This window comes from Sceloporus occidentalis, unplaced genomic scaffold, assembly GCF_023333645.1.
Source record: "Sceloporus occidentalis isolate IW3139 unplaced genomic scaffold, rSceOcc1.0.p SCAF_2, whole genome shotgun sequence".
Taxonomy (NCBI): Eukaryota; Metazoa; Chordata; class Lepidosauria; order Squamata; family Phrynosomatidae; genus Sceloporus; species Sceloporus occidentalis.
This window is the reverse complement of record NW_028316982.1, coordinates 247,745,503-247,772,339: the sequence shown is the minus strand read 5'-3', so window position 1 is coordinate 247,772,339 and position 26,837 is coordinate 247,745,503. Positions and strand designations below refer to the sequence as shown.

The 26,837-nt window shown below is 39.7% G+C and overlaps 3 protein-coding genes across 7 annotated transcripts in view; 1 reads left to right on the top strand and 2 right to left on the bottom strand.

Annotated features, from left to right (window-relative positions):
• Positions 1-4,966: 4,966 nt before the first annotated feature.
• On the bottom strand, positions 4,967-17,120 carry SKA3 (spindle and kinetochore associated complex subunit 3). 2 transcript variants are annotated; one of them, XM_089508215.1, is made up of 10 exons: positions 17,052-17,120; positions 14,944-15,088; positions 13,367-13,431; positions 12,904-13,066; positions 11,277-11,628; positions 9,228-9,313; positions 6,908-7,080; positions 6,542-6,733; positions 6,313-6,428; positions 4,967-5,556 (listed from the first exon to the last, which is right to left on the bottom strand). In XM_089508215.1, exons 2-10 carry the CDS (start codon positions 15,044-15,046, stop codon positions 5,541-5,543), a joined length of 1,266 nt encoding a protein of 421 aa, XP_089364341.1. In that variant the 5' UTR covers positions 15,047-15,088; positions 17,052-17,120; the 3' UTR covers positions 4,967-5,540. The 2 variants fall into 2 exon arrangements, with proteins under 2 accessions (XP_089364341.1, XP_089364342.1); XM_089508216.1 differs by lacking the exon at positions 6,542-6,733.
• Positions 17,121-17,248: 128 nt separating this feature from the next.
• On the top strand, positions 17,249-20,032 carry LOC149319941 (large ribosomal subunit protein mL63-like). Of its 2 annotated transcripts, none has more exons than XM_089508213.1 (2): positions 17,249-17,319; positions 19,598-20,032. In XM_089508213.1, exon 2 carries the CDS (start codon positions 19,600-19,602, stop codon positions 19,912-19,914), a length of 315 nt encoding a protein of 104 aa, XP_089364339.1. In that variant the 5' UTR covers positions 17,249-17,319; positions 19,598-19,599; the 3' UTR covers positions 19,915-20,032. The 2 variants fall into 2 exon arrangements, with proteins under 2 accessions (XP_089364339.1, XP_089364338.1); XM_089508212.1 differs by lacking the exon at positions 17,249-17,319 and adding an exon at positions 17,449-17,577.
• Positions 20,033-22,251: 2,219 nt separating this feature from the next.
• The window catches only part of ZDHHC20 (zDHHC palmitoyltransferase 20), an 88,411-nt gene continuing 83,825 nt past the window's right edge, over positions 22,252-26,837 (bottom strand). For all 3 annotated transcript variants that reach the window (XM_089512625.1, XM_089512622.1, XM_089512623.1), the window contains one exon: positions 22,252-26,772. The gene's annotated coding sequence lies outside the window, so the exon portion shown is untranslated. The remainder of the gene's footprint in view (positions 26,773-26,837) is intronic.

Sequence of the window (26,837 nt, the reverse complement as noted above, 5' to 3'; positions counted from 1 at the left end):
CTGTCCACACAGGGGCCGCCATCTTGACGTAGCAGATGCGTTGCGTCCGCATGTCGAGCGGCGCAAATGATGCCACGAGTGTGCCATTGGCACCTCACGGCGTCAACCGCACCGCAAAGAGAAGTGCCATTTTGGGGCTTTTTCAGCGCGGAGGAGCTGCGTGGTTCATACGCTGGGGCTCCTCTGCACTGCAAATGGTCTGTAACGCGCCTCATAGCTTTTCAACAAAGTGGTATTTGATGAACAGTATTTAATTGGTGTCTGTGAAAGCCATTGTGGCATAGTCGTTTGAGTGTTGGACTATGCCTCTGGGGACTAGGGCTCGATTGCCAGCTTGGCCAGGAAACTCACTGGGTGACCTTGGGCAAGTCACATGCTCTCAGCCTCAGGAAGGCAATGGCAAACCTCTGAACAAATCTTCCTACGAAAACCCAATGGTAAGTTTACCTTAGGGTCTCCATAAGTCAGAGATGACTTGAAGGCACATAACAATAACAGTTTTTCTACATAACTCATAGTCTACAAGTCAGATCTGCAAGGAACAACACTTTTCCCCCCAGATGTAAATGCTGGGAAAACACGGCTGTACCAGAAGCACAACCCTAAGCTGATTCTTTCGTCTTTGGTTAAGTTGTATAGCACACAAATCTCAGCCTTCTCCATTTTGACTTTCTCCCTGTTAAGTTTTTGAACATGGTCCCACAAACTTTCCTCTGACAAGAAAACTATCATAACAGACCAAGTGTGATAGCTGGAGCCAATCAAAATATTTTTCTGTTTAAAGGCATATTATACCTGCATACATTTGGTGTTTTAGGTCCATTTGGGTGTGTGGTTTTGGGTTTTTTGGCCATGTAGCTTGAGGCAAGAAGTCCAGCTGGTGCAACTGGCTGTCCAGGCTTGCCTGAGGACTTCCAGCAAGGTATAAATGGTATCTTTTCATCAATAACTTATTCAATTGAGAAATGTCTACCCTTCTATACATCTAGCTTGAGTGCTACACTGTAAGACGTAGCACCTTTGAGACTAACGGAAATAAGGAAGATGCACCTGAGGAAGTAGACTGAAGTCTACTAAAGCTTGTGCTGCCAGCTTCTTTCAGTTAGTCTCAAAGGTGCTAGAAGATCTCTCTACATACTGATTCCACAGGCTAAATTGGCTATATCATTGAACTCCCTAAGACAGCAGAAAACGCTGTTTGTCCCCCTTCTTTGTGGCAGTTTTAGTTGTCATCCCCATTTCCTTCCTAGCTCTGCAACAGCTGTTGAGGACAGGAGAGGTCTGTTGCAGCTCCCTTCTGCTACTACTCAGTTGCAGTGCCGTGCCTTTACACACACGAGACAAAACCTATGTGCAATATGCCTAAATACACCTCTAAAATGGAGATTGGTGGGATGGATTGAGCTACTGGATGCCATCCTCATGGCCATATTAAGATACCATTAAACAAGAGGTAACACAATTTAGTTAACAGTTCAAAAGTATTTCAATTAAAGTTATATTTAATACAGCACATTTGTTGAAATACTTGAAAAGAAAACCTTTCTTTTTGGGAGGTTCTAGCATTGGGAGGTATAGCCACCTATGCATACTGTTCAATGAGTTCAGGAACATATCTAGTTTGCAGAGACTGTGGCTTGATACCTATTGGTTAATTTGAATTACATTAGACAGAATCAGTTACTCAGTGGTAAGTTAACATACAAATAAAGTCCTTTGATTCAAATTACTTATAATAGCATTCAGGTCTCGGTTTCCTTACTAAATTATTTTACCTGAGTGAAATGAGTTTTACAGTAGAAAAGATGGAAAAATGGTAGGCTGGTATAATAAGCACACTAGTTTTATAAGTCTGAGTGCTACAGATTTTATATCCATGCTGAATTAAGGTGAGCATATACTAACCAAGAAGATAGATCATTGCAATTTTGTATATATTGCATTTAACTGCAAAAGCTATTTTAAGAAACCCTTTAATAAAAATTACCATTGATCAATCAGCAATTAACAAAATATACTGTCCATCAAATGGTAGTGTTCATGGCTATCATCAAGTCAGCCATACACTGTTTATTGGACTAATTATGGCAGCAGATTTCACCATAAGTTACTGTTTACCCAGAGTGAGCATCATTTTCCTTGCATTTTAACAAATAAATGGGGCAGTTCAAGAACTCATAGAAATAATCAGTTAATATTAATCTAATTATTATTATTAACCTTTATTTATAAAGCACTGTAAATTTATTTGTTTTTACGTGTCTTGTTAGTTATGGATTTGAAAGGCATCCATGTATCTATGTCCCTTGCGTATCAACTTATGGCAGCTTCATGAAATTTCATAGGGTTTTCTTAGGCAAAGAAAACAAGGTGTTTTCCCCCCAGTTCCTTGCTCTGAAATATAGCCTAAGCATATTTCCCATCCAAGTGCTTAGCTTCCATGCATCCTTAGAGCTATCTAATCCAAACCCTTTCCATGCAGGAATCTGCACTACCGAGAGGTGGCCATCTAGCCTCTGTTTAAAAACTTCCAATAAAGGAAAGTTCACCATCACAAGGTAGGCTATTCCTTGCTGTGAAGATAGTCTTCCTAATGTTTAATTGGAATCTTCTTTCTAGTAATTTGCATCATGCGATCCAGGTCTTAGCTTCTGGAACAGTAGCAGATCAACTTCTCCATCGCTGCTAGCAGCCATTGACAGATGACGCTTGTCCATCTGTCCAAAAAAAAAATCCAAACTGCCGTCTAACAGGAGTTTGGATGCTGCCGTTCATCTCCCCAACGTTGTATATAGGGATAATGAACACAATTCTGGTAGCACTAATATTTGTTGGTTTGACATCATGAGACAACTTCTGATCCACTGTGTGTGGAAACAATCATTGGGTACATGCTTAAGGCTGCAACGTGTAACTAAACCAGCTTACACATGTATCCACACATTCACATCCCAACCAACATTTACTGTTGGCATGTTTGTATATATGTATTGCCTTCCATGGCATTCAGTATCAGCAATATATTGTTTTTAATATATTTTGCTTAACTTCAGCTGAGATTAACCTTAAAGGCATCATACTCCCAATTTTGTCCTATAATGTTGGCTCTATTACAGTGTTTCAAGTATTATTAAGTTGGTTCCTTTATGTGCTTTTGAGCCCCCAGCTTTATCATATTAGTATTCACGAAAATGACATAACATACCTTTCAAACTTAATTTTCAGCTGCCAGATTCATAGTTTCAAATTGGGCTAAAAGTCTTGGATGTGAATTTTAGGATTAGAGAAAAACATGACTTGCTGTAATTGAACCCAACTGGGAATAACTCCTGGTAATTGTTCTGTAATCTGCTCTTCTGTTTTTGGTATGCCTCATTATACAGATCTTTTGATCTACGGCTGCCCTTGGGCTCACATTTGGCACTGGTGTTTTTACCAGCATGAACAAGTAAGTGGCTTACAACAGGAATTAAAGGGTGAAAGTACTTGAGAGCAACCCAAGATTTATTGTTCACTTTAATTTTACTGGTTTAGTTACAAGATGCAGCCTTAAATTGAATTGAGGGTCAAAAACAAAATTCAGGAATCAGGGCACCGTTTCCAGTCTCCTATTCATGTGATGATAAGTCAGGCATTTTTTTAAAAAATGAGAGAAATGGTTTTGTAAGAGACCTGTAAAAAAAGAATTGCTAATAATTGTGTTTGACAATTATATGAGCACCAAACTGTCAAAAGCAAAGTTTTATTGTTGCTTGTCTCCCTTCTTGCCCTTTTGTCTAGACATTACAACAGATGAGGTAGTTTCCATACGTGATTCTTTAGCATAAGAAGCTTCCTGTGAAAATTTTAAGCATCAATGTAGAATATGGCTGTTCCAGGTCTAATGTAACACTTCTGCCCATAACAAAAACAGTTCAAATTTTCCAGAAAGAATATGAAGACTTGATTTTAAAAAATGCTTTTAAAAAACCCTGGGCACGTTGCAATTATTAAAGACTGTGAAGAGCATTTCTAATAAATTGCTCCACAAGGCCAAGAAAGCTAACAGCCTCTGGTATAAACACTAAGAAATCCACTTTTCCATTAAATAGCTAAGGTCCAGAACTTCAGTGTTTTTAAACAGCATTTTATGCCCAGGATGGTTTATTTTTTTTTCCAATTATTTTTATTGGATGTAGGTTGAAAGTTACAAACAAGCTATTTGTCATTGTTTATTGTCACCAATCTTATGTATCATGTTACATACAGGAAAAAAAAAGAAACCTAGTAATTTAACAATCAAGACATCCACTTGTTATTTTTTTCTTTCCCCTAATATTTACAAAAAGAAAAAAAAAGAAAAAAAAAAGAAAAAAAGAGTGTAATAATCCCAAACAACAAAAGTGTAATATTTAATAAAAAGAGAAACCTCTCCTTCCCCCTATCCCATCTATAGTATTTTCACTTGACAGTCATTTGAGCTTTTTCTCCAGAGAATTTCTTTACCTATAGCAGTCTCTTTGTCTGCTTCTTCAAATTACCTGACCTTTGTTTCAGTTTATATACAAATTATCTTTGTATATATATGTATATAATTATTCACTGTGGACCAATGCTTAGTTTCTTCTATTGTTCATTTTGATTAATCTAACTTGACCGATATGTGAACTTATATTAATTGGGGTGTAAAATAATAATTATAATATCTAATGTACCGGCCATAAATTAGTAAGACCGTCAAAGGGGGGTATTTTTTAAGAAAGTATTAAAAATGAAAAAAAATAATAATAATGTAAATATATATATATATATATATATTTTATATATATTCCCCCCTCCCTATCATTTCTAATTTATAAGAATTGCTATTTCTTTTGTATTCTCATTTTCAGTTCTTAATTTTTTTTATATTTTATGACTCTTTATTTCTTTAAGATGTCCGCACTTATGACCAATATTTTTCACAAAAGATTTTAAAACTGACTGTCCTACCTGTTTTGTGTCTGTTTGAAGTCCTTTTGAACCAGAGGTTTTTGACTTCTCAGGAGTTTCTAACTGGCATCCATTTAATCATTCATAGCTGCCCCAAACCCTATTCGATTCTTCCTCCAGCTGACTGTCCTCTCTCTATTACAGCTTTTCCCTATCTATAGGCCATCTTTCTCCTATCTGTGTTCTGCCTTTCATTTGTATCCCTTATCTCCCACAAGTCCTCCTTCACAGCATTTCCTGAGCTGTTACTGCCTGGTACCATCCAGGCTTCCTTAGCAACTCTGTTCGCAGTTACATAGAAAAAGAACATACTAAGATGTCACTTAACACATAATACTATACAAGAAATGCATCCAGTTTAGTCATACTGATATTCTTTATTCAATATTAGCGTCTGATAGTAGTTAGAAAATAATTTGTTAAACCTATTATGTGAATTGCTTAAAAAGTAGCTGTCACAATCAGGCATTTTCCAGGTAGTGCTCTTTGCCTATTAAATGTTTCAAACTCTCAAATACAGTTTTGGAAGTACCAGTCCCAATCAAAGTAACTCAGACTTCATAATACGTTCATCCAGTATACTTCCTGTAAATATAACAGGGAAAGAAGCGGTTACACTATAATGTTGGCATCATCTTCAACAAAACTAATCTGTCATTAAAATATGCCTGTGTGTCCAAAGATACTGCTTCTGAATTTAGGTACTGCTTTATACATGGATCTGTTGACAGAAATGCTAGTCGCTTTTGTTGATCTGTTTTAACTAACTTTTTTATATTTATGTCAATCTTCTGTATACTGCTCCAAAATCTTAAATAAGGAATGTTTTATATATTCTAATAATAAATATAATAGTTTTTGGAGCAGTTAAATTTGTTTTTACATAACTTTTAAAAAACCCTTTCATGACTTCCAAGAAGAAACTGAGGTTGGTATCCAGGCAATGGGACTGATTTGGATACTATAGTTTTCAGTGGTTCCCATACTATTTCCACATATCTCACTCCCTCTGCCTTCTTCAGGGGGAATTGAATAGTAGCCTTAATCTTGAAAAGATATTGGCAATAGTAAATCTTTTCCCACATGGGGATTCTGACCACTGTGTCTGGGGGCAAGAGAATACCCAGATATGGTCTACTTTTATTGAACCAACAATTACGATGCAATGAAGGAGTGGAGTTGGGTGAGATCCCACATAGGTTATTAAACTCTTGGTTCTAAAGCCACAATTATTTCCACTTTTTTCTAGGTTTATGCACCAGAAATATACTATTTTCAGCGGGTATTTGGAAGATCCAGTTATAAAAGTGATGGAAATGCATCTCCATCCACAACACGTACCAATTTTCCTTGTTCTCAATGCCAAAAACAGGTGATCTTTCAACCTGTGTAGCAATTTCTTCCTTAGTCTCTAGAGATCTGGGTGCTGCTATCTTTGGATTGTACTTTGATAGGATCTATAAAAAATGTTAAGAGTGTGTTTAGAATAATATACTTAAAGCTTTACAAACATTTTTTTCTAACAAATTGCTACATTCCAATACTTGTTGCAGGAAAGAAAATATCCAACCTGAAAAATCTGCTTTGGGATCACAGTTATTTCAGGAGGTGGAGGAGGAGTACTGAACAGGTTACTGTAGTCTGATATTGCTGGAGGACAAGGCTCTTCGTCACATTCTAGATGTTCATCTGAGTACAGATCAGGGACATCAGTGCCTTTTGCAAGATCATTGTTTAACACCACTGTAGTAGTACATACATACTGTATATAAAAAGATTGATAATGCCCAAATATTAATATACACATATTTAAAAAATAATCTAGTTAAAGATGTCCTTTCATGATCCTCACTGTTAAGGAATGCTTAAAGCTGGTATGGTATATAAAGTCACACTAAAATACTCAGCATATTTAGCAAAACTATTCGGTTCTTACATTAGGTTCTGTTTGGAGAGACTGTGAATTTGGTAGAGGCTTTCCTGATGTATGATTGGATTCACCCAAAGGGTTAGTTTGGGGGGATTTTTGTACAATCGTAGTCTTCCTGTGGGGAATTTTCACACCAGGTGTGCAGAACGTGGGTGCAACAGGTGAAGCCATATAATCATCTGAAAACACAAAAGGTGATTAGCTATATTTAGATCCTGAGGCTGCCAGAAATATATTTTCTCCATCCACAAATGTTCTGCATAGAAACCTTTGGCTTGGGCTATTCCTCTTTCCACTGAAGGAATTAATGAGCAACCAAAGCAGGAAATAAAAGACCTTTTTCCACCCTGTGAGAACTAATCCAGGTTTCTTGCTTTTGTTTTATTTCTCGCTGCAGGGGTTAAGTGCATACCTGAAGATCATTTCCTCCATCAGTAAGATCTCGGGTATGGAAGCAAAAAAAGAAATGGCTGAGTAGGGATCAACAGATAAGTATGCGGAGAGATACCTAGAGCTTTGATGAACAGGGAAATGAAGGGTCAAGCTTTGCAATGGCTAAGCATTTGGTTCGTTGGATAAGCAACTATTTTGTTATGCTGCTAGCTGTAAATAAGAGATCCTTTTACTAGATTTTATTACCAACCATTACTGTGTCTTTTCATTTGTGTTTTCTGATATTCCAAAACTGTTGTGAGCTTTAGATATTTTTTTAATGAACAGTAATGCAGAGTACAATAAACAAGGATATATTTGGGCAGAACCATCAGATAAGGGGAAAAAAAAACCCAGGTAACCCCATAGTAACTGCAGGAAATATTAACATTTTACAATTATGTTTTTAAAAAGATCCTAATGCTTTTTTTGTATTTATTTGCAAAAAACACAGAAAGGGAGAGAAGCTTTATTTCCTATGTTACAGTCTTCAACTGACATACTAGTGAATTAAGTTCCATTTATTCAAAGTGTAACTTGCTTAAGAATTAACATGAAAAGGAATTTGTTGCTAGAGAACTACTTGAAAAATTAATGCCTTGCACACTTTTCTTTGTATCTTCACAAATAGAGGCGCAAGACTTTAAAATGAAAGCTGAAAATTGAATGTGTGTGATTGGAATATCTCTGGGGAGACCAGGCCTCCTTAGGCCCTGTAGTAGGCTAGATGTTTAGAAGAATAGTGAAGAGCATTAAGTGAGCTCTCACATGCACCCTATGCACTGGTTTTACCTGTTTAGGATATGTAAGATGGTTCTTTGCTTGTTTATCAAAACTGATTTACACACACACACACACCACTACTTTTCCAGCAGTTGCAACTAAACTCTGGCATGTGTTGGATATCTTGCTTTGAAACATGTAAGGAACTGTACTTTATAGAGAGGGTTTGATCTCTTTTTTTGGGCCTATGAAGATGCCAGCATTTTCCAGAACGATAGAGAAAACATATTTAAAAACCAAGAGAAAAGCAGGGCAGTGGACTGATCCTGAGCGGGTGCATTTGACCGTAATCCAGCCCAGGAATCCACTGTGCATGAAAACATATAGCTCATTGTGAAGACCTGTGTGAACACCAACTGTGACAAAGGGCAGCTTTGAATATCTGAAGAGACATGACTTATGTTGGACTCTAGGTTTTAACACTGCATTCCTTTTAAAACATCCAGTGGTGTCACTAGGGTTGGTGTCACCTGGTGCAGTAACTCATGGTGTCACTCCTCAATACTGACCTCCTGTCATACCACACCATACAAAATCCTTAGTAATGTTTTTTGTATTAATATTACTCATAAATCCTAATTCCCATATATCACTGAATGTAATGGCAATAGTTGTGACATAACCAACTAGTAAAATTAAAATTATACATTTAAACATAATACACACAGTCTCAATGTATTTACATGTACATAGTTACATGTGGTTAAAGTGAAAATCTGGTAAGATGTGATGTTTATAAAGACCATTTAACAAGAATAAAAAATGAATTTATTTTAAAAATTTTATTTAATTTTTTAAATTAAATTTAAAATTTATTTTAAAAATCTGAGGTCTCTCCTTTTTCTCCCTACTGATCCTTGCCCCACTCACATCATCTCTTGAGTGTTTAAAAAACACGCAGCCAACTTCTGTGGTGTCAACTGGTGGTATCGCCTGGTTTGGTTCACACACCCCCAAGTGACACTCCTATTAACATCTATATGTAATCATTAAATCATCACACTTTTGAGGAACGCTTGGACTTGTTTCAGCTAGGGCCTGGGTGGATTAGGACCCCAGATGCCTTCTGGAAATACAGGTACTACAGTTCATTTTGAATGTCCAGACTTACCACACAATTTGGTTGTCTGCTTAGATATAGCCAGGCTCACGTTTGGTGCTGATATCTCTGCTGATCCACTTAGTTTATTTGCTTGCCTAAACAAAATACAGAAATATTAGCACATCCCTGAAGATGTAATGCCCCATTAATGATAGGATACTGTGTCTATATTACTAAAAGACCTAGGTAGACTGCTGTGGTAGGTCATAACCATAGTTCATAAATGCATTTATATCTTCTTTCCATTGTTCAAAAAATGCAGATGGGAAGGGGTTAAAGAAAGCAAAAATCATTGTTAAGGAGCTAATTTTATGAAAAGCCCATTACTGAACTGCAGAAACCTGATTAGTAAAGTGAAGTAAAATTAATGCATATACTTTCTGTTTGGCCCATCCACATAAACCATCGTCTACCCTGCTCTGGCTTATAGGTTGTAAGTTAATAGAACAAAGCTGCAGAAATATCTCAAAAAGATGTAAAACACCTACTAAACTCAGAGGAAACAAATAGTCAACCCAATAAGAAAGCGATAAATACAATACAAAAAATAAGAGAACTTTTAATATCCAAAGTCAATTGTAACTAATGTACTTGTAATATACATCTAACAATTACTTAGTGAAACTGAATAGGTGCACTGTGGTACAGGCAGCAGATTTGCTGTAACATGAAGTAAATATAAAGGAAATTCAAGGATTAAAGTCCATATAGCAAATGAGTAATATCATAAACTTATTGTCCATTAGTCTTCAAGCCATGTGTTCTTTAACAATTGTGCTGAAAAGCTGGACAAGCTATGCTAAAAAGCAGCACTTGTGATATATATAGAGGAGTTGAATAAGCTTTAATGAAGGGCTATACTAGTAATAAGCTTATAATTGCAAAATCAACCTTTAACAAGTATTCAGAACATATGTACTTTAACAATAGGAATGAGAAGTTGAACAATTATGAAGACCTATAAACATAATATGAGAAGTTGGACAGGTTTCACCGATGAGCGATAAAATTAACTAAAGTTTATCTTAAATATCCATTAATATCTTTAATGAGGTGTGTGCTATACTAACATATCTGTAGTATCCAAATAGATTTTTAAAGTAGTTTCTTTCAGGTGAAAAGTCAGTTTTATTGTTTTTTTGTCTTAGCTTAACAGTGTGGTTCTTCAAATATTCAATTAAAATTGTATATGCAACCTCTTAAGACTTTACACTAGCAAAATGTTCAGACTCATAAGCTTATAATAGTACAGCCTTCCCAGCTGCGGGAGTTCAGTTCTGCCCCTCTGCAGATGAGAAGAACACACATTCTCAAGTCCCATTATAGTCAATGGCCCTGTCAACATGGCTTTGTGCATGCATCACTATTGACAATAATAGCATGCATGATCCATGGATGCTTGAGTTCACAGATGGCTAGCCCACTGATACAGCAGGCCCACCGTATTTAAGGATCAAGTTGTGGAATCAATTGTCTGCTATACATTTAGCCCCACATCTTCTCTTTTTAACATCTCCATCTTACATGTGCCAGACCCCATCTCTCCTTTTGATGACCTGCTCCTTTGTTCTAAATTATAAACAGAACCCATTAATTTGACACGTGGTCAAAAGAATGGACCAAGCATTGAATATACAGGTTCTGGGTCAAAAGAGTGAGCCATCAGAAAGGGAGGAGGGCTGTATAACAAAACCATTGCACTTTGCCCACCCCTGCTCTAAGCCACGTGTTGAATTGCAACTAGCTGCAATTCTAGCCAGCAGTAGAGAATTCTGGGAGCTGTAGTTCAACAATATCTGAATAGCCACAGTTCCTTCCCCTGCTCTAGAAGCTGAGCCAACTCTCATCAGTCCCACAGTCTTATCAATGACAATGTGAGCTGTGGAGTTCAGAAACATGTGAAAGAGGCAGTTTCCCCACCTCTGATATATGGGTGAATTGTGGTCACCTGTAGTAAGTCTCACCAATCCTTCAACTACATTTAATGCTGAAATATTTGCAAATACCCACAACTTCCGTTAACAGATTAAAGGTGCATGATCCAGAGATGCTACTCACCTAATATTTTTTGCATTGTTAAGTAGAAAGATTGTTTGATCTTCCATTAAACTTATGGTTTCATCATTCAAATACAAGTTACGCCCATGGATATGGAAGTTTTCTGTCTTGGGTGATATACACTCAGAATTGTCCCTCCTTGGCTCTGCTTTTGGTACGTGTACTTGGAGTTGACTGTGTATTACGGCTGAAGTACTTGGTAGAGCATATTTTGAAAGTCCAAAATCTGAAAGCTGCGGCATTTGCACTGGACTAAAAGGACCAGAGGATTTCCCAGAACTATCAGGGTCTTTTGACTCATTGTTTTCAAACGTAGAAGATGTAGGGCTGATTTCCATTTCACTGTTTATAGCTTTTTAAAGAAAAGAATTTGATCACAATCCAACAAATAGCAAGTATTTTAAAAACCTGAAATTGTGGTTAGCACAATACAAAAATATCCCACTAGAGATGAACATCCTCAATATTCTAATTACAATGAAGAGATCCAGATTGTTCCAGGCTTATGTACTTTCTTCTTCCATACAAATTCCACCCTTCAGTGCGTGCTATGGCTAGCTTTAATGTGAGAATTCATGTCATGGTCCATAATAATAATAATAGGTTTTATTTATATACCGCTCAATCACTGGGAATCCAAGCAGTTTACAACAGAGGGGATAACAGACGGTTCCCTGCCCTCAAGGGGTGATGGACCACATCAGTGAAAGAGTTAAAATGCCATTTGCTGCATGATTTGCCATCAGTAAAGCTTATACTAACATATTGTAACATGTTATATTTCTTTGCTTTAATTTTTAAAAATTAAAATAAAATACAAAAATAAAAAATGATTATAAAACAACAACAACAGCAATATAAAGCTTGTTTTACAGCAATAACATGCATCAGTATCCATCACCAAAAGAACCCTTGGAAAGGCCTGGAACTATACTCAGTTCTGGAACAAAACACTTACGTAAATAGTTATAAATTATGTTAAACACATTTTGTGTCAAGAATTCCTAACATATACTACAACCAGTATGACTTTAGACTGAGTGCTACAGAAATCAAAGCAACAACAATACTTTTCAGTCTGAAAGTTATACCTGTTTCTAAACATGCCTTACATATTTTCTTTAGTTTAGAAATTTTGTAATAGATTCCATCTCTAAATTAGTATTGGAAAATAAAGTGAAGCTTGAAATAGATTACAGTAAGACCTCGCATATTGTGAGGGATAAGTTCTGGGACTGTTTGCATATAACAAACATTGTGTAAATGCTTTTTTTACCCGAGAGATCACTTCTCTAAGCATTTTTAAAGTACTCCAGCATGATTCTAGGCTCAACCTCTGACAAACGTATACCATGCTATAATCATGTTGGAGGACCTATAAATGCCTAGAGAAGTGTTCTCTGTAGCAACGTTTAGATCCTCCAGTGTGATTCTATGGGTTTTTTTACTGGAAGTTGACCACAGAATTGCACTAGAGGACCTAGAAAGGCCTAGAAAGAAAATATTTTTTTCAGTCATATAAAAAACCAGATTATATGAACCTGTATTATACAAGGTCCTACTGTGAAGCAAAATGAAACTTGGAATGTAGTAAAAATTGTCAGACCTCCTAGACATGGGAGGTTACCTGTGTCCTTGGCAACTGGTTTGTAACCATATTTCTGGAACAGCTCTCTTATTTCTTCAAGATCTGTTGCATTTCTTTTCATCAGAACTTTACTGGCTTTTATAAAGTCATACATCCTATCTCTTTCCGAAGAACTCTTGCAAAGTGTATCATCAACATCACCCTTTGAGTCAGGAAAAACAAGACCAAGTTAAAGTTTTTCACAACTGAACAACCAATGTACTGTATATTAGCAAGTGGTATGACAGATTTACAACTCAAGCTGCACTTTCATTACTGCTAACGCATACTCAGCAACAAAATGGACCCCCCCCAGTAGGATGGAGTAAAATATATTTTATTTATATTGCCAAGAAAACCCCATGATAGGTTTGGCTTAGGGTCATCATAAGTTGGAAATGACTTGAAGGCATACAACAACAACAACAAGAGTATAATTGGGGAAGAGGCAAGCCATAAGTACCTTTAATATCCTGACGTCAGAGCACAGTTCATGCAAGTATTTCATTGGAGATTCATCTTCAAATTCTTCAAAAAAAGTTTTAATGAAAAACAAATTAGAAAGAAAACACAAAGAGCATCTTTATAAAATCTCCACCACATGACACTGCTGAAATATTGGAACTGAGGTTTTCAGTCTGGATAATGAAGGAGAGATAAAGTAAAAGCAACCATGAGCATCTCAAACTAAAGGCATGATAAGTGTAATATAAAAAGTCTGTAGAGCCCCAAAGTGATATTGATTCCAAAAAATCTTGAAGAATGAACAATATCTGGTAACTAATCACTAGAATCACTGGCCTGTTAAAGACAGGCCAAAATAAAGCTGCTTCGAGTCACTTTAGAGGTATGGTATTTCAATGATGCATGCATCCTAAGAGTCCAAAAGCCGTACCAAAGCCACGCTCCAGTCCTAAGGACTGGAGTGCTGCTTTGGCGTGGCTTTTGGACTCTTAGGACTCATGCATCATTGAAATACCATACCTCCAAAGTGACTCAAAGCAGCTTTATTTTGGCCTGTCTGTAACAGGCCACTATTAGTTATGTAAAATGATAACCCCCCCACCACACTTCCTTATAATCTGAATGTAAAGATGGGTTTTAGTAGCTTCTAAGTTAACCAGTCCTTTATAGAGCCTGTGTGGTTTCAATGTTGGTCTAGAGCCCTGTGGAAGATCAGGGTTCAAATCTCTACTCAGACATGGAAAGCCACTGTGAGGCCTTGGGCATGTCACACTCTTGCAGCCTCAGAGAAAGGCACTGACAAATCCCCCCTGAGCAAATCTTGCTAGGAAAACCCCATGATAGGTTTGCCTTAGGGCCGCCCTAGGTTGGAAATGACTTGAAGGAACAAAGCAGCAACAACATTCTTTAAGTGCTTGGATATTTACAGGGACTTCTGCAGTGCAATTTGTGTGAAGCATTCTAGAACAAGGACAGAATTCTACTGTCAGAATGGGTGCAGAATGAGGCGCTCTAGAGGGGACTGTTCTAAGCTGATAACCTGGGCACAGAAAGCCAAGCTGAATGAATGAAAGGTGCTCTTTAGATATAAACACATCTTTCCTTCCTCTTGATTCAGTATTGGAAAGCACAGCCAGTGGGGCAAGCTTTTCCTTTAGAACAGGGGTCCCCAACATTTTTGATTCACGGAGCCCTTATTTCTGTGGCTGGACCCCTAAGAGGCCTACCCTATGTCTTACAAGTTAATGGGTGTTTTGGAGTATATATAAGAATATAATCTTAACCTTTCATTTCATTAAATTTTTATTTCTTTCATTTTCCTGGAGCGGCCGTGAAGCACCTGGGAAGTGCATGCAGAACACTAAGGGCTCCTATGGACACAGTTTAGGAACCCTTGCTTTACAGTACTTCCATGTTTATGCACCCTGGAAAGCCAGTCAAATAGTCACCCAAGAGACCACTAATATCTAAGCCTGAGGGATCTGTGAGCACTGAAATTTCACACAACCCAATTGAAATAAATGGTATTTAGCAGGTATCTTGTTGAACTAAGCAACTGTCTGTGGTACCTCGTACCTGTTTCATTACCACGAAAAGCTTCCTTAAGCTTCTTTGTCTGTTTCTCCAAAGTAAGAGCTAAAGTGCGCAGTTTGTTGAAGAAATTTCCTGTCATATCCATACTGGATACAAAACCTTAGCTTCTTGTTATTACCAGCTTAATCTGTAGAAAGAACATGAAACAACTTTTCAACAAAGCTTGTAAAACACACAAGACATTGGCAGAACTAGCTTTTCTAAAGTAAAAAAACAACAACAAAAAACAGAAAGATTTGGAAGGATGGTTCAGCTCTACATACCCGACAGGCGTAGACACACCTGGGCGGCATATGCATATTTGTTATATGCACATGTTCCTGCCACACTCTGCTTCTATCATAGGAAGGCTGCGCTTCCTCTTCCCTGGACAAACTATGCTTTGCACCCATGCCAATGAAATACAATGTTTCTGTAATCAAAAGGAACTTGTAGCACCCCTGAGACCAACTGTGCCAAGGAAGTTGTAGCATCAGCTTTTGTAGATTTGGGTCCAAAACACACTCTAGAAATAATCCAGTTTGAGACTGCTTTAACTGTCCTGGTTCAGTGCTAGGGAATCCTGGGAACTGCAGTTTATTGTGGCACCAGAGCTCTCTGACAGAGAAGGATAAATGTTTGCAGAATTCCCTAGCATTGAGCCAGGGCAGTTAAAGTGGTCTCAGACTGGATTATTTCAGCAGTGTTTTAGACCTTGGTCTATTTCCACATATGCAGTGTGGATACAGCCAGAGATTACACCATCCAAGGATGCATCTACACTGTAGAAATAATGCTGTCTGACACCATGTTATCTGCCATAGCTGCAAACCCTGGGATTTGTAGTTTTGTGAGGCAAAAGGCCAAAGGGCTCATTAGAAGTACAAACACCAGGATTATATAGCACTTAAAGTGGTGTCGAATGGCATTATTTCTGAAGTGTAGCTGTGCTAGAAGACCACTCTGTATTCGCCAACAGCAGCTACTATAGCTGGTTCTTTCCTCCTGGTTGTGGTGCCCACAGCCTCTCATTAACACAGTTTAACAACCCAACCCCCCAACTCACACCTGTGAGGAGAAACCGAAAAGCTTAGCTTGTATTTGGAAATGCCCTCCATTAAGACAGCTGCTTTTAAAACAGCATTAAAGACATCTCCCTTCTGAAGGCCTACACAGCCAATTATAAATTGTGAGCCTTGGACTGTGCTGAATGTATGCATTCTTATGAGTGCATTCTTATGGTTTTATAGCACTGCATTTTCACTGTGAGTTTCATGTGTTTTATATTTTATCATCATCATCATCATCATCATCATCATCATCATCATCACCACCAAAGTAGCCATGACAGCTATGCACCTTGATTTGCTTGAGAGACTGTAAGACACTGTTGCCATTTGCTTCAGGCATCCAAATAGTAATAATAATAATAATAATAATGATAACAATAATAGTAATTTCTGCCAAAGTAGCAAGGGTGGCTATGCTCTTTATTTGCTTGAGAAGCTGTGAGCCACTGTTGCGATTCACTTCAGGCATGCAAATAATAATAATGATAATGATAATAATGTTTAGATTGTAAGCCTGAGGGCAGGGAACCGTCTAATTAATAATAATAATAGTAATAATTGTAAGCTGCTCTGAGAGCCTTTACATAAGTACTTATACCTAACCCTAAAGGCTTTCAGAGCAGCTTACTATTATTACTATTACTATTATTATTATTATTAATTAGACGGTTCCCTGCCCTCAGGCTTACAATCTAAACATTATTATTATTGTTCTTACCACCAAAGTAGCAAGGGTAGCTATCCTCTTGGATTGGCTTGAGAGGTTGTGAGGCACTCCTGCTATTCAATTCAGACACAGAAATAATAACAACAAGAACAAGAAGACCAAGCATCGCCTCCAGGGAAATAGCCCTTTGCTGTTGCTGCTCTTCCCTTCAGGCACCCCAAGGACAGGGACAACCCCCGGCCTCCCTTCCGGCATTGGCCAGCAAGAGCTGTGGCATTTATCTTTCCCCAGGGCTGGGGCTGCTAGCTCTCCCTTCCCCTCCTGCGCCCACCGCTATGCCTTAAGTCTAAGAACAGCAGCAAGGCCATACACACCTGTGAGGGAGGAGAGACCCTTCCCAGCCCAGAGCTCCTTCCTCCTCCTCGGCTGCCTCCAGCAGCAACTAACGCTCTGCTGTTCCCCAACCGCCTCCAACTTCGAATTCTCAGACAGCCGGCTCCCATTGGTCACTCCGAAGAGGCCACGCCCCTCCCGCTGGGCGCGCGAGGTCTCGCGAGAGTTCCGACCCGAATGTGGGGGAAGGCGCTGGCGGGCGCCATTTTGTTTCCTGGCCGGGAGAGAAGGAAGGCTGTTGGTCTCGCGGTGAGTGCAGCGGGCCTTCAAGCGGCTGCCAGTGGGGCTTCCTGGCGCTTTGCCTCAGGAGGGCCTCTGCCATGGCCTTCTTTGAGGCTGAGAGAGTGGGACTGATTGGCCAAGGCCGCCCAGTGGGGCTCCATGGCCGAGAGGGAGGGAAGCAGCCCTGGCCTCCCGGAGTCCTACTGGAGCAATTCAGTCTCACGGCCTCGCCTTGGCTTTGTGTCTGCATCTGCCTTGAGCAACGGTTATTCAGAAGGATTGCAGGTTGCAGCTCTTCCTCCTCAGGGTCTTTCCTCTCCTGTCACCGACCGAGTGACTCTGGCTCAGTACTAAGACAAGCCAGGATTATGGCCAGATTCACGACTGCAAAGGAAACGCCCTTGATGCTGATTGTTCAGAAGCGCAGGCTGTAGCCCAGAAAAGGACTGGGGCCCAGGCTTTCTAGCACTTGGAACAAGGAAGTTACAGTACTGGCAATGGAGCCATAGAATCCTAGAGTTGGAGGAGACCGAAAGGGCCCCCAGTCCAACCCCCTCCTGCCATGCAGGAACTCCCAATCAAAGCATCCCTGACAGATGGCCATCCAGCCTCTGCTTAAAGACCTCCAAGGAGGGAGACTCCACTACCCTCCGAGGGAGTGTGTCCACTGTCGAACATCCCTTACTGTCAGGAAGTTCCTCCTAATGTTGAGCTGGAATCTCTTTTCCTGCAGCTTGCATCCATTGCTCTGAGTCCTAGTCTCTGGAGCAGCAGAGAACAAGCTTGCTCCCTCCTCAACATGACATCCCTTCAAGTATTTAAACAGGGCTATCATATCACCTCTTAACCTTCTTTTCTCCAGGCTGAACATTCCCAGCTCCCTAAGGTCTTCCTCATAGGGCATGTTTTCCAGACCCTTCACCATTTTAGTCGCCCTCCTTTGGACACATGGCTCCAGTTTCTCCACATCCTTTTTGAATTGTGGTGCCCAGAACTAGACACAATATTCCAGGTGGGGCCTGACCAGAGCAGAATAGAGTGGCACTATGACTTCCCTGGATCTAGACACTCTACTTCTATTGATGCAGCCTAAAATCGCATTGGCCTTGTTAGCTAACATTACAGTAGTTTGAAGAACCTTGTATGTATTTTGAAAAGCCTCCTGGATTAAAAGGTCTTTGCCTGGCAATGAGTGGAAAGAGAGCGGGGAAGGGGCCATTCTTGGGGAGGGGATCCAGAGTCCAGGGGCTCTCTTGTGTCTCCTCCAACTCTGATTGTGGCACTGAGAGAAGGGCATCTCCCAAAGTATAGTACTTGTGTCATTTCAAGTAGTCTGTAACTCCACTTTGATCCATTGGGAGAGACAGGGAAACAAACAAATTATGATTATGATTACATAAATGAAGCTGTTTGTTCTGGCTTGGCCCTGAGCTATTATGGGGTGAAACAGACCGCCCCAAAAGGAGAGGTAAAAAGCCCCTGATGGTGCCCTGAAAAGAAGCAGCTTTCTACCTCTCCTTTCCAGGGCAGCTTTGCCTAGTTGGCGCAGCTTCTGGGCAGCCTCCCAAGCCACCCAGAAGCGGGCATTTTCTGACTGTTTTGCCCCTGTGACTGATGGGAATAGCAACTCCATCCCATCATTAGTAGTTAATCATTCTGGTGATACAAATGCCCACACCTGAGTTAATGTGCCACTATGGTACCAGTCTGGATCATGGGGTCCCTCACCTAAAAGTTACTTTTTTGAAATGATGCACATCACTATTAACATTGTAGTCAGCCCTTTCAGGATTCAAAGATACATCTGTGTTAGTCTGTAGAATCAGTATGTAGAAAGATTTAGTAGCATTTTCCGAGACTCACTGAAATAAAGAAGTTGGCAGCATGAGCTTTCCTAGACTTAAGTCTACTTTCTGAGGAAGGACCAAAGTTCATGCTGCCAACTTCTTTCAGTTAGTCTCAAAGGTGCTACAACAATTCTTCCTCAGCACTAAATGCATCTGTGGAAGTAGACTTAAGTCTTTGAAAGCTCACACAATCAGCTTGTTTCATTTAGGTCCAAAATACACTAGAAATAAAGCAGTAAGAGACAGCTTAAACAGCCCTGGCTTGGTGCTAGGAGTCCTGGGAATTGTTCATTGTGGCACCAGAGCTCCCTGACAGAGAAGGCTAAATGTCTCTGATAGAGGTTGGGTTTTCTAATTTCATCACATGGCATTTGGGCTCCATCTATAAAGAATGTTGATTTGCTGCTTCTGATCAAATAACATTCACATCATCAAAGTTGCTTTCATTTGTTTTATAGATATGTTTCTGACAATAGCACTGCTTCGAAATAAAATTCCTGGGGGACAATGGATTGGTAAACACAGAAGGCCAAGATTTGTTACGGTTCATATGAAGAACAATATGATCCGGAGGCTCGAAATAGAAGCTGAAAATGAATACTGGTTGAGCCAACCATATATGACAAAAGAGCAAGAGTTCTGCCACAATCGAGAACGTAGACAAGCGTATTTTAAGGCACTTGTGGCTGCAGCAAAATCTAAGTTTCCTGAACACAAGTATGCTACTGAACATCTGGACCATCTTAATGTGACCAAAAAATGGACAAGTTCTTGAAGTGCATGCAGAAATATTCAGATGGACTGCTTGAATCCAGGGACTGGACTGTTTGTATTTGCTGAAAGTGGTAACAATCGGTTGTAGCATGGCCTGTGAATAAATATATTGCTCTCCAGCTTTCATTCTCCTGTCGAATCTCTTCTATTAGTACATATTTTATGCATACACTCTGTATTCAAAATAGTAATATTAGTTGGCGTTTGGTTCAATATTTACAAGATTGTAAGTCAGATTTAACAATCTCATAACTTTTTTGATTCACTTTTACTGCCATTAGCGATCAAATGTGACTGCAGAATCCTGCCTCTTAAGCGACGGAGTGCCCAAACCAAAAGGTTTCTGACATTTTTCAGATCAGGGGCCTGAGACACAAAGAGTGCAGCTGTCTCTCAGTGACAGGATGCATTAGCCAAGCAGCTAAGACAGGATCCCAAGGGATTTCTCTGCCTGCCTATCTCAATATGCCCCTTGACAGACTGTAGTCATTTCCCAGTGCCCTGATCTGCAGTGTCTTGGAAACCCTTTCATTGGAGCGCTATCTGCCTTAAGAGGCAGGATTTTTTTCTGGGTAAATTCCCATTTAATTATTGATGGCAAACCTATAAATAATCAAATCTGCAAAAGTTAAACCTGTGAAGTTTAGGTTTGACTGTACCAGAGTTTTCTGTAAAGCTGCACAACAGTGCTTTATACCTCATTTCCCTCCTGCCACTGTCTGCCACCAAGGGCAGGGGCTATCCGGCTTCTGGTTAGCTGGCCCATTTCTTTCTGTACTTGCTCTGTCCATAAGGAGGGAGAAAAGTTTTATTCCTGGAGCTGAAGGCTGCATCAGACCACAAGTTGAACATGAGTGAACAGTGTGATGCGGCAGCTAAAAAGGCCAATGCTATTTTAGGCTGCATCAATAGAAGTATAGTGTCTAGATCAAGAGAAGTAATAGTGCCACTGTATTCTGCTTTGGTCAGGCCCCACCTAGAATATTGTGTCCAGTTCTGGGCGCCACAATTCAAAAAGGACATTGAGAAACTGGAGCGTGTCCAAAGGAGGGTGACAAAAATGGTGAAGGGTCTGGAGACCATGCCCTATGAGGAACGACTTAGGGAGCTGGGGATGTTTAGCCTGGAGAAAAGAAGGTTAAGAGGTGATAGCCCTGTTTAAATACTTGAAGGGATGTCATAGTGAGGAGGGAGCAAGCTTGTTTTCTGCTGCTCCAGAGAACAGGACCCGGAACAATGGATGCAAGCTACAGGAAAAGAGATTCCACCTGAACATTAGGAGGAACTTCCTGACAGTAAGGGCTGTTCGACAGTGGAATGCACTTCCTCGGAAGGTGATAGAGTCTCCTTCCTTGGAGGTCTTTAAACAGAGGCTGGATGGCCATCTGTCAGGGATGCTTTGATTTGGATTTCCTGCATGGCAGGGGGTTGGACTGGATGGCCCTAGTGGTCTCTTCCAACTCTATGATTCTATGATCATATTTCCCTAAGCCTCCATCTGCTGTTCTCATTGCTATTTAACTGGTGCAGTGAAGCCATTGCAGGGACCCATCTTGTTCTGTGGTAAGCAGTGTATTAAAAACAACTCTCGCCTTGTAATCTTGCTTCTGGAGCAGGAATGATAGTACAAGGGGTGGGTCTGGTTGCTGGCCAACGGTGCGAAGAATATTTTTTTCCCCCAGATTTGAATGATTGGGTAAGAATTAGCTCAAGTGCAGAGAGGAAATGGTCTGACCATTTCCCATCCCATTAATTGACTTGGGACTCAATAAGTGGTATAGTGTTGCTGTTATTGAGTTAGGAAGTGAGGAAGATATAAATTCCCAGGCTAGTGTATAAGCTGAGGACCCCTCCCCATCTCAGGTGATCAGCCTTTACCAATCTAGTACCCTCCAGTTTTGTTGGATTACAATTCCCATCATTCCCCAGCCACTATGGCCAAATCAAGATGAGTTTAGTCATCTGGAATACAGTATGTTGGGAAATGCTGCAAGAGGCTGTGCCACCAGAGTGTGCAAAATCAATGCTGTCCTAGTTTATTAACCATTGCCAGTTACCATGCTTCCCCATCGTTTTTCATGTCTTATTTAGACTATAAACCTAGGGGCAAGGAACTGAGAATTTCCAGACTTTGACCCAAAGTTAACAGCACAGGAATTCAAAATAGAAATGGAGCTGGGGCCATACCTTTCCTCACTTGTGTAACATTTTTAAACCTAGAGTCCCAGCTTCTAATGTGTCCCCCCCACCCCCCCAGGTGTTGTCCGCACTCATTCATGCCACACGCAAAAATGGTTATCACCACCATTGATTAGAAATGTAGTTTACATCAGCCATCTTAATTTCAAGATATTTATTGATTTCTTTTGTTTTGCATTCATTGTTTCATAATCCATTAATGTATCACCACTTTGGCAAAGGGCTTAGATGATGCATTTTAAAACTTGAACAGGAATTATAATTAAGACATGAATGGAAGTCTGAATTTTGATATACAAAAGACTCAACATGATCTAAAATTATTATATCGGTGGAAAATACATATGAAGATATTACAAGGTGCAGTTAAAAATATGAAAATTTCAGGCAAAATGATCTGTATTTTGTATACATCATTTACTTATAAAAGCCCATTTAAAAAGCCACTCTGAAATATTAAATTATTAATGGCAATATGTTTTTGTGCATAGGAATATTCCTATCTGCAACATAAACAGATGCATCATTCACATTATATATCCTCTAAATAACCTCATACCAGTTTAAATTTGAATACTTGCAAGCTTACTTAGTACAATGGAGATACCTATATTTTAAGTAATATACTTGCATATATCTTTGTCATAAATACAGTGCAATGCATCTGACATACCCACTGGCAAACACACAGATTGTGGCAACCTTACTCATATGGCCATATAATTTACATTGGGAGAAATCGCTATAGACTGCCTACAGTCCTAAATTATTTTCCTGAAAGTAATCTCTGATGAAATCAGCAGAACTCCTTCCAGGCATATGCATTTAGGGCTGAGGTAAAAGGCTGCAGTCCTTAAACCACTTGAAGTTCTTTTAGTCTAATTTTTATTATTTCCCGCCCCCCCCCCATCTACAGTATTATGCAATGTATCCATTTGATATAGATTATTAGTATTTTGGTAAAAGAAACAAGATCCAGATGAAAATAACATGTAGTCAAATAATGAGCCTTTTATCTCTGCTGGATAATCTTCCAAAACCCACTTTCAGTAATTTATTTGTAAACATGGTCAATTTCTTTCTACCATTGACAAGGTTCAAGTAATATTTGGAACACATACACTGGATATGAAGATATGTTTTTATAATACCAATACAAAAGGCTACCTTGGTAGGTAGTTATGATATAGTCAGACACTGGCCGTTTTTCTTGACATTATTTTATGAAATGATGCTTTCTCACTGATCCACTTGCAGAAAATACTAGTTGTGAGAATAGTTCATTAACAGAAAAAGTTAGAGATCAGGAAAGGCTTTCTAGTAATCATGGTTTCTTGGAGGTAAAAACAAAAATTATTGGGCATCCTATCAATGATTGGTAAGCAAATTGGATGAGGCCAGAAATGTACTTACACCGGCATAATGCAAACTCTACTAGTATAAATGTGCATGTAATAAATGTGCATGTAAGTTGCTTCCAAATACACCGATCCTCTCTGGCCAACAAAATGCTTTGATGAGAAGACTGCAATATACCCATCAACATATCTTCCAGTGTAACAATCTAACTTTACACATGTTAGTCTTTGGTATAATTTTGCAATACGAGTATAATACCCCACGTTAAATAATTAACACTTTAGAGTTCCTATAGCAAAGATGAGCCACTTGTAGCTCCTTGCCTGGTTTTGTGGCATCCAGTAGTTTCTCTGCACCACTAACTTGTTTCATTAAAGAAAGAATTGCCTGCTGAATATACAATTCTCCCTTAAAATAAGGTATGCTCCCATAACAAAAAATAGGTTTTAGGAAAACAGACTTCTTGATTTTCTGGTTGGCATGGTAATCCAGCCTGTGGGCTGGTCCACAGAATGTGGCAATCCCTTTATTATATAGTTTTACTAATCATTGATGGAGCCTTTACAAAATGATCTAAGGACTGCAGAATAACCTAAAATATTAAATGTTGACAATGTAGTTTTAAACCCCCCCCCCCCCAATAACAGTGAAAAGGGGGATGCATTAGCAGAAATATGTGAACATCTAACATTCACTTAAGTGCAGATGGGCCTTCATTCCTATGTACACTTAACAAACAGAACCCTGTTATCCATTCATTTCATGTCATCTGCATGTCTGACCTGCTACAAAACATATTCTGCTGCTGTAGTTGATTCATTGACAAATTCGATCCCAGCATAAGTGTGTATGATTTGGCTCCCAAAATTCACTTAAATCTCATTCTATTATCCTTTGAAGCTGAGGATCACAGCACAGGAACTCAGAACAGGAGAAGCAAGGTAAGTTTTCCCCCCTAGAAATTCCCTTTGAATGTAAAGCTCCTAGGTGATACAAAAAGTTGCAGGATCACTTTGTGGGCCAGATGGAGCATAACTAGTCCAACATAACCCCTACTGCCTACAAAGTGCTGGTGTGCCGCATAAAGCTTTCTTCTGCCCTCGTCCTAAGTGAGTGATAGTTCACTGCTGAGAATAGGGCCAAGTCCTTTTATTTAGGTAAAGGAGCAGAGGTTAGCATTAGCACCAGCAGCCCTGGGCCTTTTACAAAGAGAGCACAGAATCTAGCTCTGAGTTGAGTTGGTCAAAAGGGCAGCACAAACTTTCCCCTCATTTTATCAACAAACCTATGAGAGAAAAGCATATGGAAATACAATGTTTGTATATATCCTCTCTTTAATCCCATGTTGCCTAAGATTTACAAAGTAGGCCTGTTTCATCTAATGAGAAATAGAATGAGAATGTATACCAAAAAAGCTCTAAAAACATTTAGAATTTTTATGGCGTTTCAACTAACCTGGAACGTCTGAGACGCAATTTATGTAAGTGGATTAAATATGCACAACAAGGCAGAATGAAGGGCTATCAATTTCATATAGCCAAGGAAGAACGTTAAGGCTACCTTGTGTCTCTTCCTTGGAATAATGGTGACTAGAAACCTGCCTTGACAGAAGTGGGTGGGAGAAAGAGGATGCCCACATACAGGAGAAACATAGAATCACAGAGTTGGAAGAGACCACTAGGGCCATCCAGTCCAACCCCCTGCCATGCAGGAAATCAGAATCAAAGCATGCCCAAAGGAGCATGGTTTTTTTTTTTTTTTGCAAAGATACCAAGGGAGAGTAAATCACAGTCACCAAGCAGAGGAAAATACATGCACCAACCAACCTCTTCAGTGGCTCGCTCTGGCTGGCTGGCTCTCTTACTTTCGCTTTCCTTTTCTCTGCCGCCTCCTCCTTTCCCTCCCCTCCACACTCTTCTATTCATAGAGGGAGGCGGAGAGAGGAGGGCAGAGCTAGGAAAACGGAGCCAGGAGGGCGAAGGGCAGAGAGAGAAGGGAGGAGGACGGAGCCCATTTGGAGGGCTGGCGCGGTCCTGCAGCCCTGGAACAGGGCTGCAGCAAGCGCCCCGGGCCTCCTAGAGGGGCGCCGCCATTTTAAAAAACAAAATGGCAGCCGGAGCGGCGCCAATTGGCGGCGCAATCGGCGGCAGGGGCGAGCGCGGGCCAGTCCTAGAGGCTTCGCGGGCCGGATGCGGCCCGTGGGCCGCAGGTTGCCGACGCCTGCTATAGAGTAAGACCTTCTCTTTTGAGCTTCCTCCCCTCATTACTCAAGGAATGTTCCTGATAAAATCTTTGTGAAATCTATTCCCACTAAAAGCAGCACTTATGCGTCTCCTCTCTCATAAAGAAAGACAAATAAATGGATGACCTTTAGACTTGAGACTGAAAGATGGCTAAGGAATCAGTCAGCTTCAGAAGGGACTGGTATACTGAGATTACCCGTCAAAAAGGTTAAGTAGTAATATTTAGGTAAACATATCTACAGGGGCAGGGAAGAAACTCACTTTACTGAATTACATTCCTGATATGGCTTATATTAAATACATTTTCAAGAAATTAAAATATTATTTGTCTTTTAAAAAAAAGTTGAGAAAACTAATTAATGTCCATACTTATTCAAAGATATAGCCTAATGTAGCAAATTGCTAAGAGGCCATAATTTGGAAGCATACAAACAAATGGAAAACCTTCCTTGTCTGATAATGTATTGCAACAAAGCAAGATGGAAGGAAGAGAACTTCAATATCAGAGGAATAAAAAGCCAGGGTTTGGGGTTGGCTGCTTAGCAACTTTCAATCAGTACCACTAGCTGCCATGTACTGGTAGTGGAGAAAACAAAAACACATCATGCTACTAGTGCGCCAGATGGTGTTTCAGCTACACATAACTACTGTGCATTTCAATGGCTGAACTCTACGGCTGCACAGAATACTTCCTTGCCTCCTTTGCCCCACCTCACTCCCATGGCACTGTCATCTCATGATGTTTGCAGAATCAGTCCCCTCCACCACAGTGCAGCCGGAATGCATAGGTTTTTGCACTCTTAGAGAGTCTTGCACACCCTTGCAGGGCATTTCCGGATTTGGCCCTTGTAGCAGCATAGGTCCGTGTAACAAAAACGCACATCAAGAATCTTAAGGCATTAAATGTCCCGTTCTGCAAGCGTTTATAAGCATCCACTGGATACCGTCAAGATTTCATTCTTCATATCCCGTTAACATGCTGGCATTGTTCCATTGATATATCAAGTGTCTTCCTTACAAAATTAAGTAATATCCAAGCACAAACATATTGTAGAAACCTATGTGGAAAACAAATTAAATGAGTGTAATAACTGGTAAAGATACTCAGAAACAGGAAATAGAC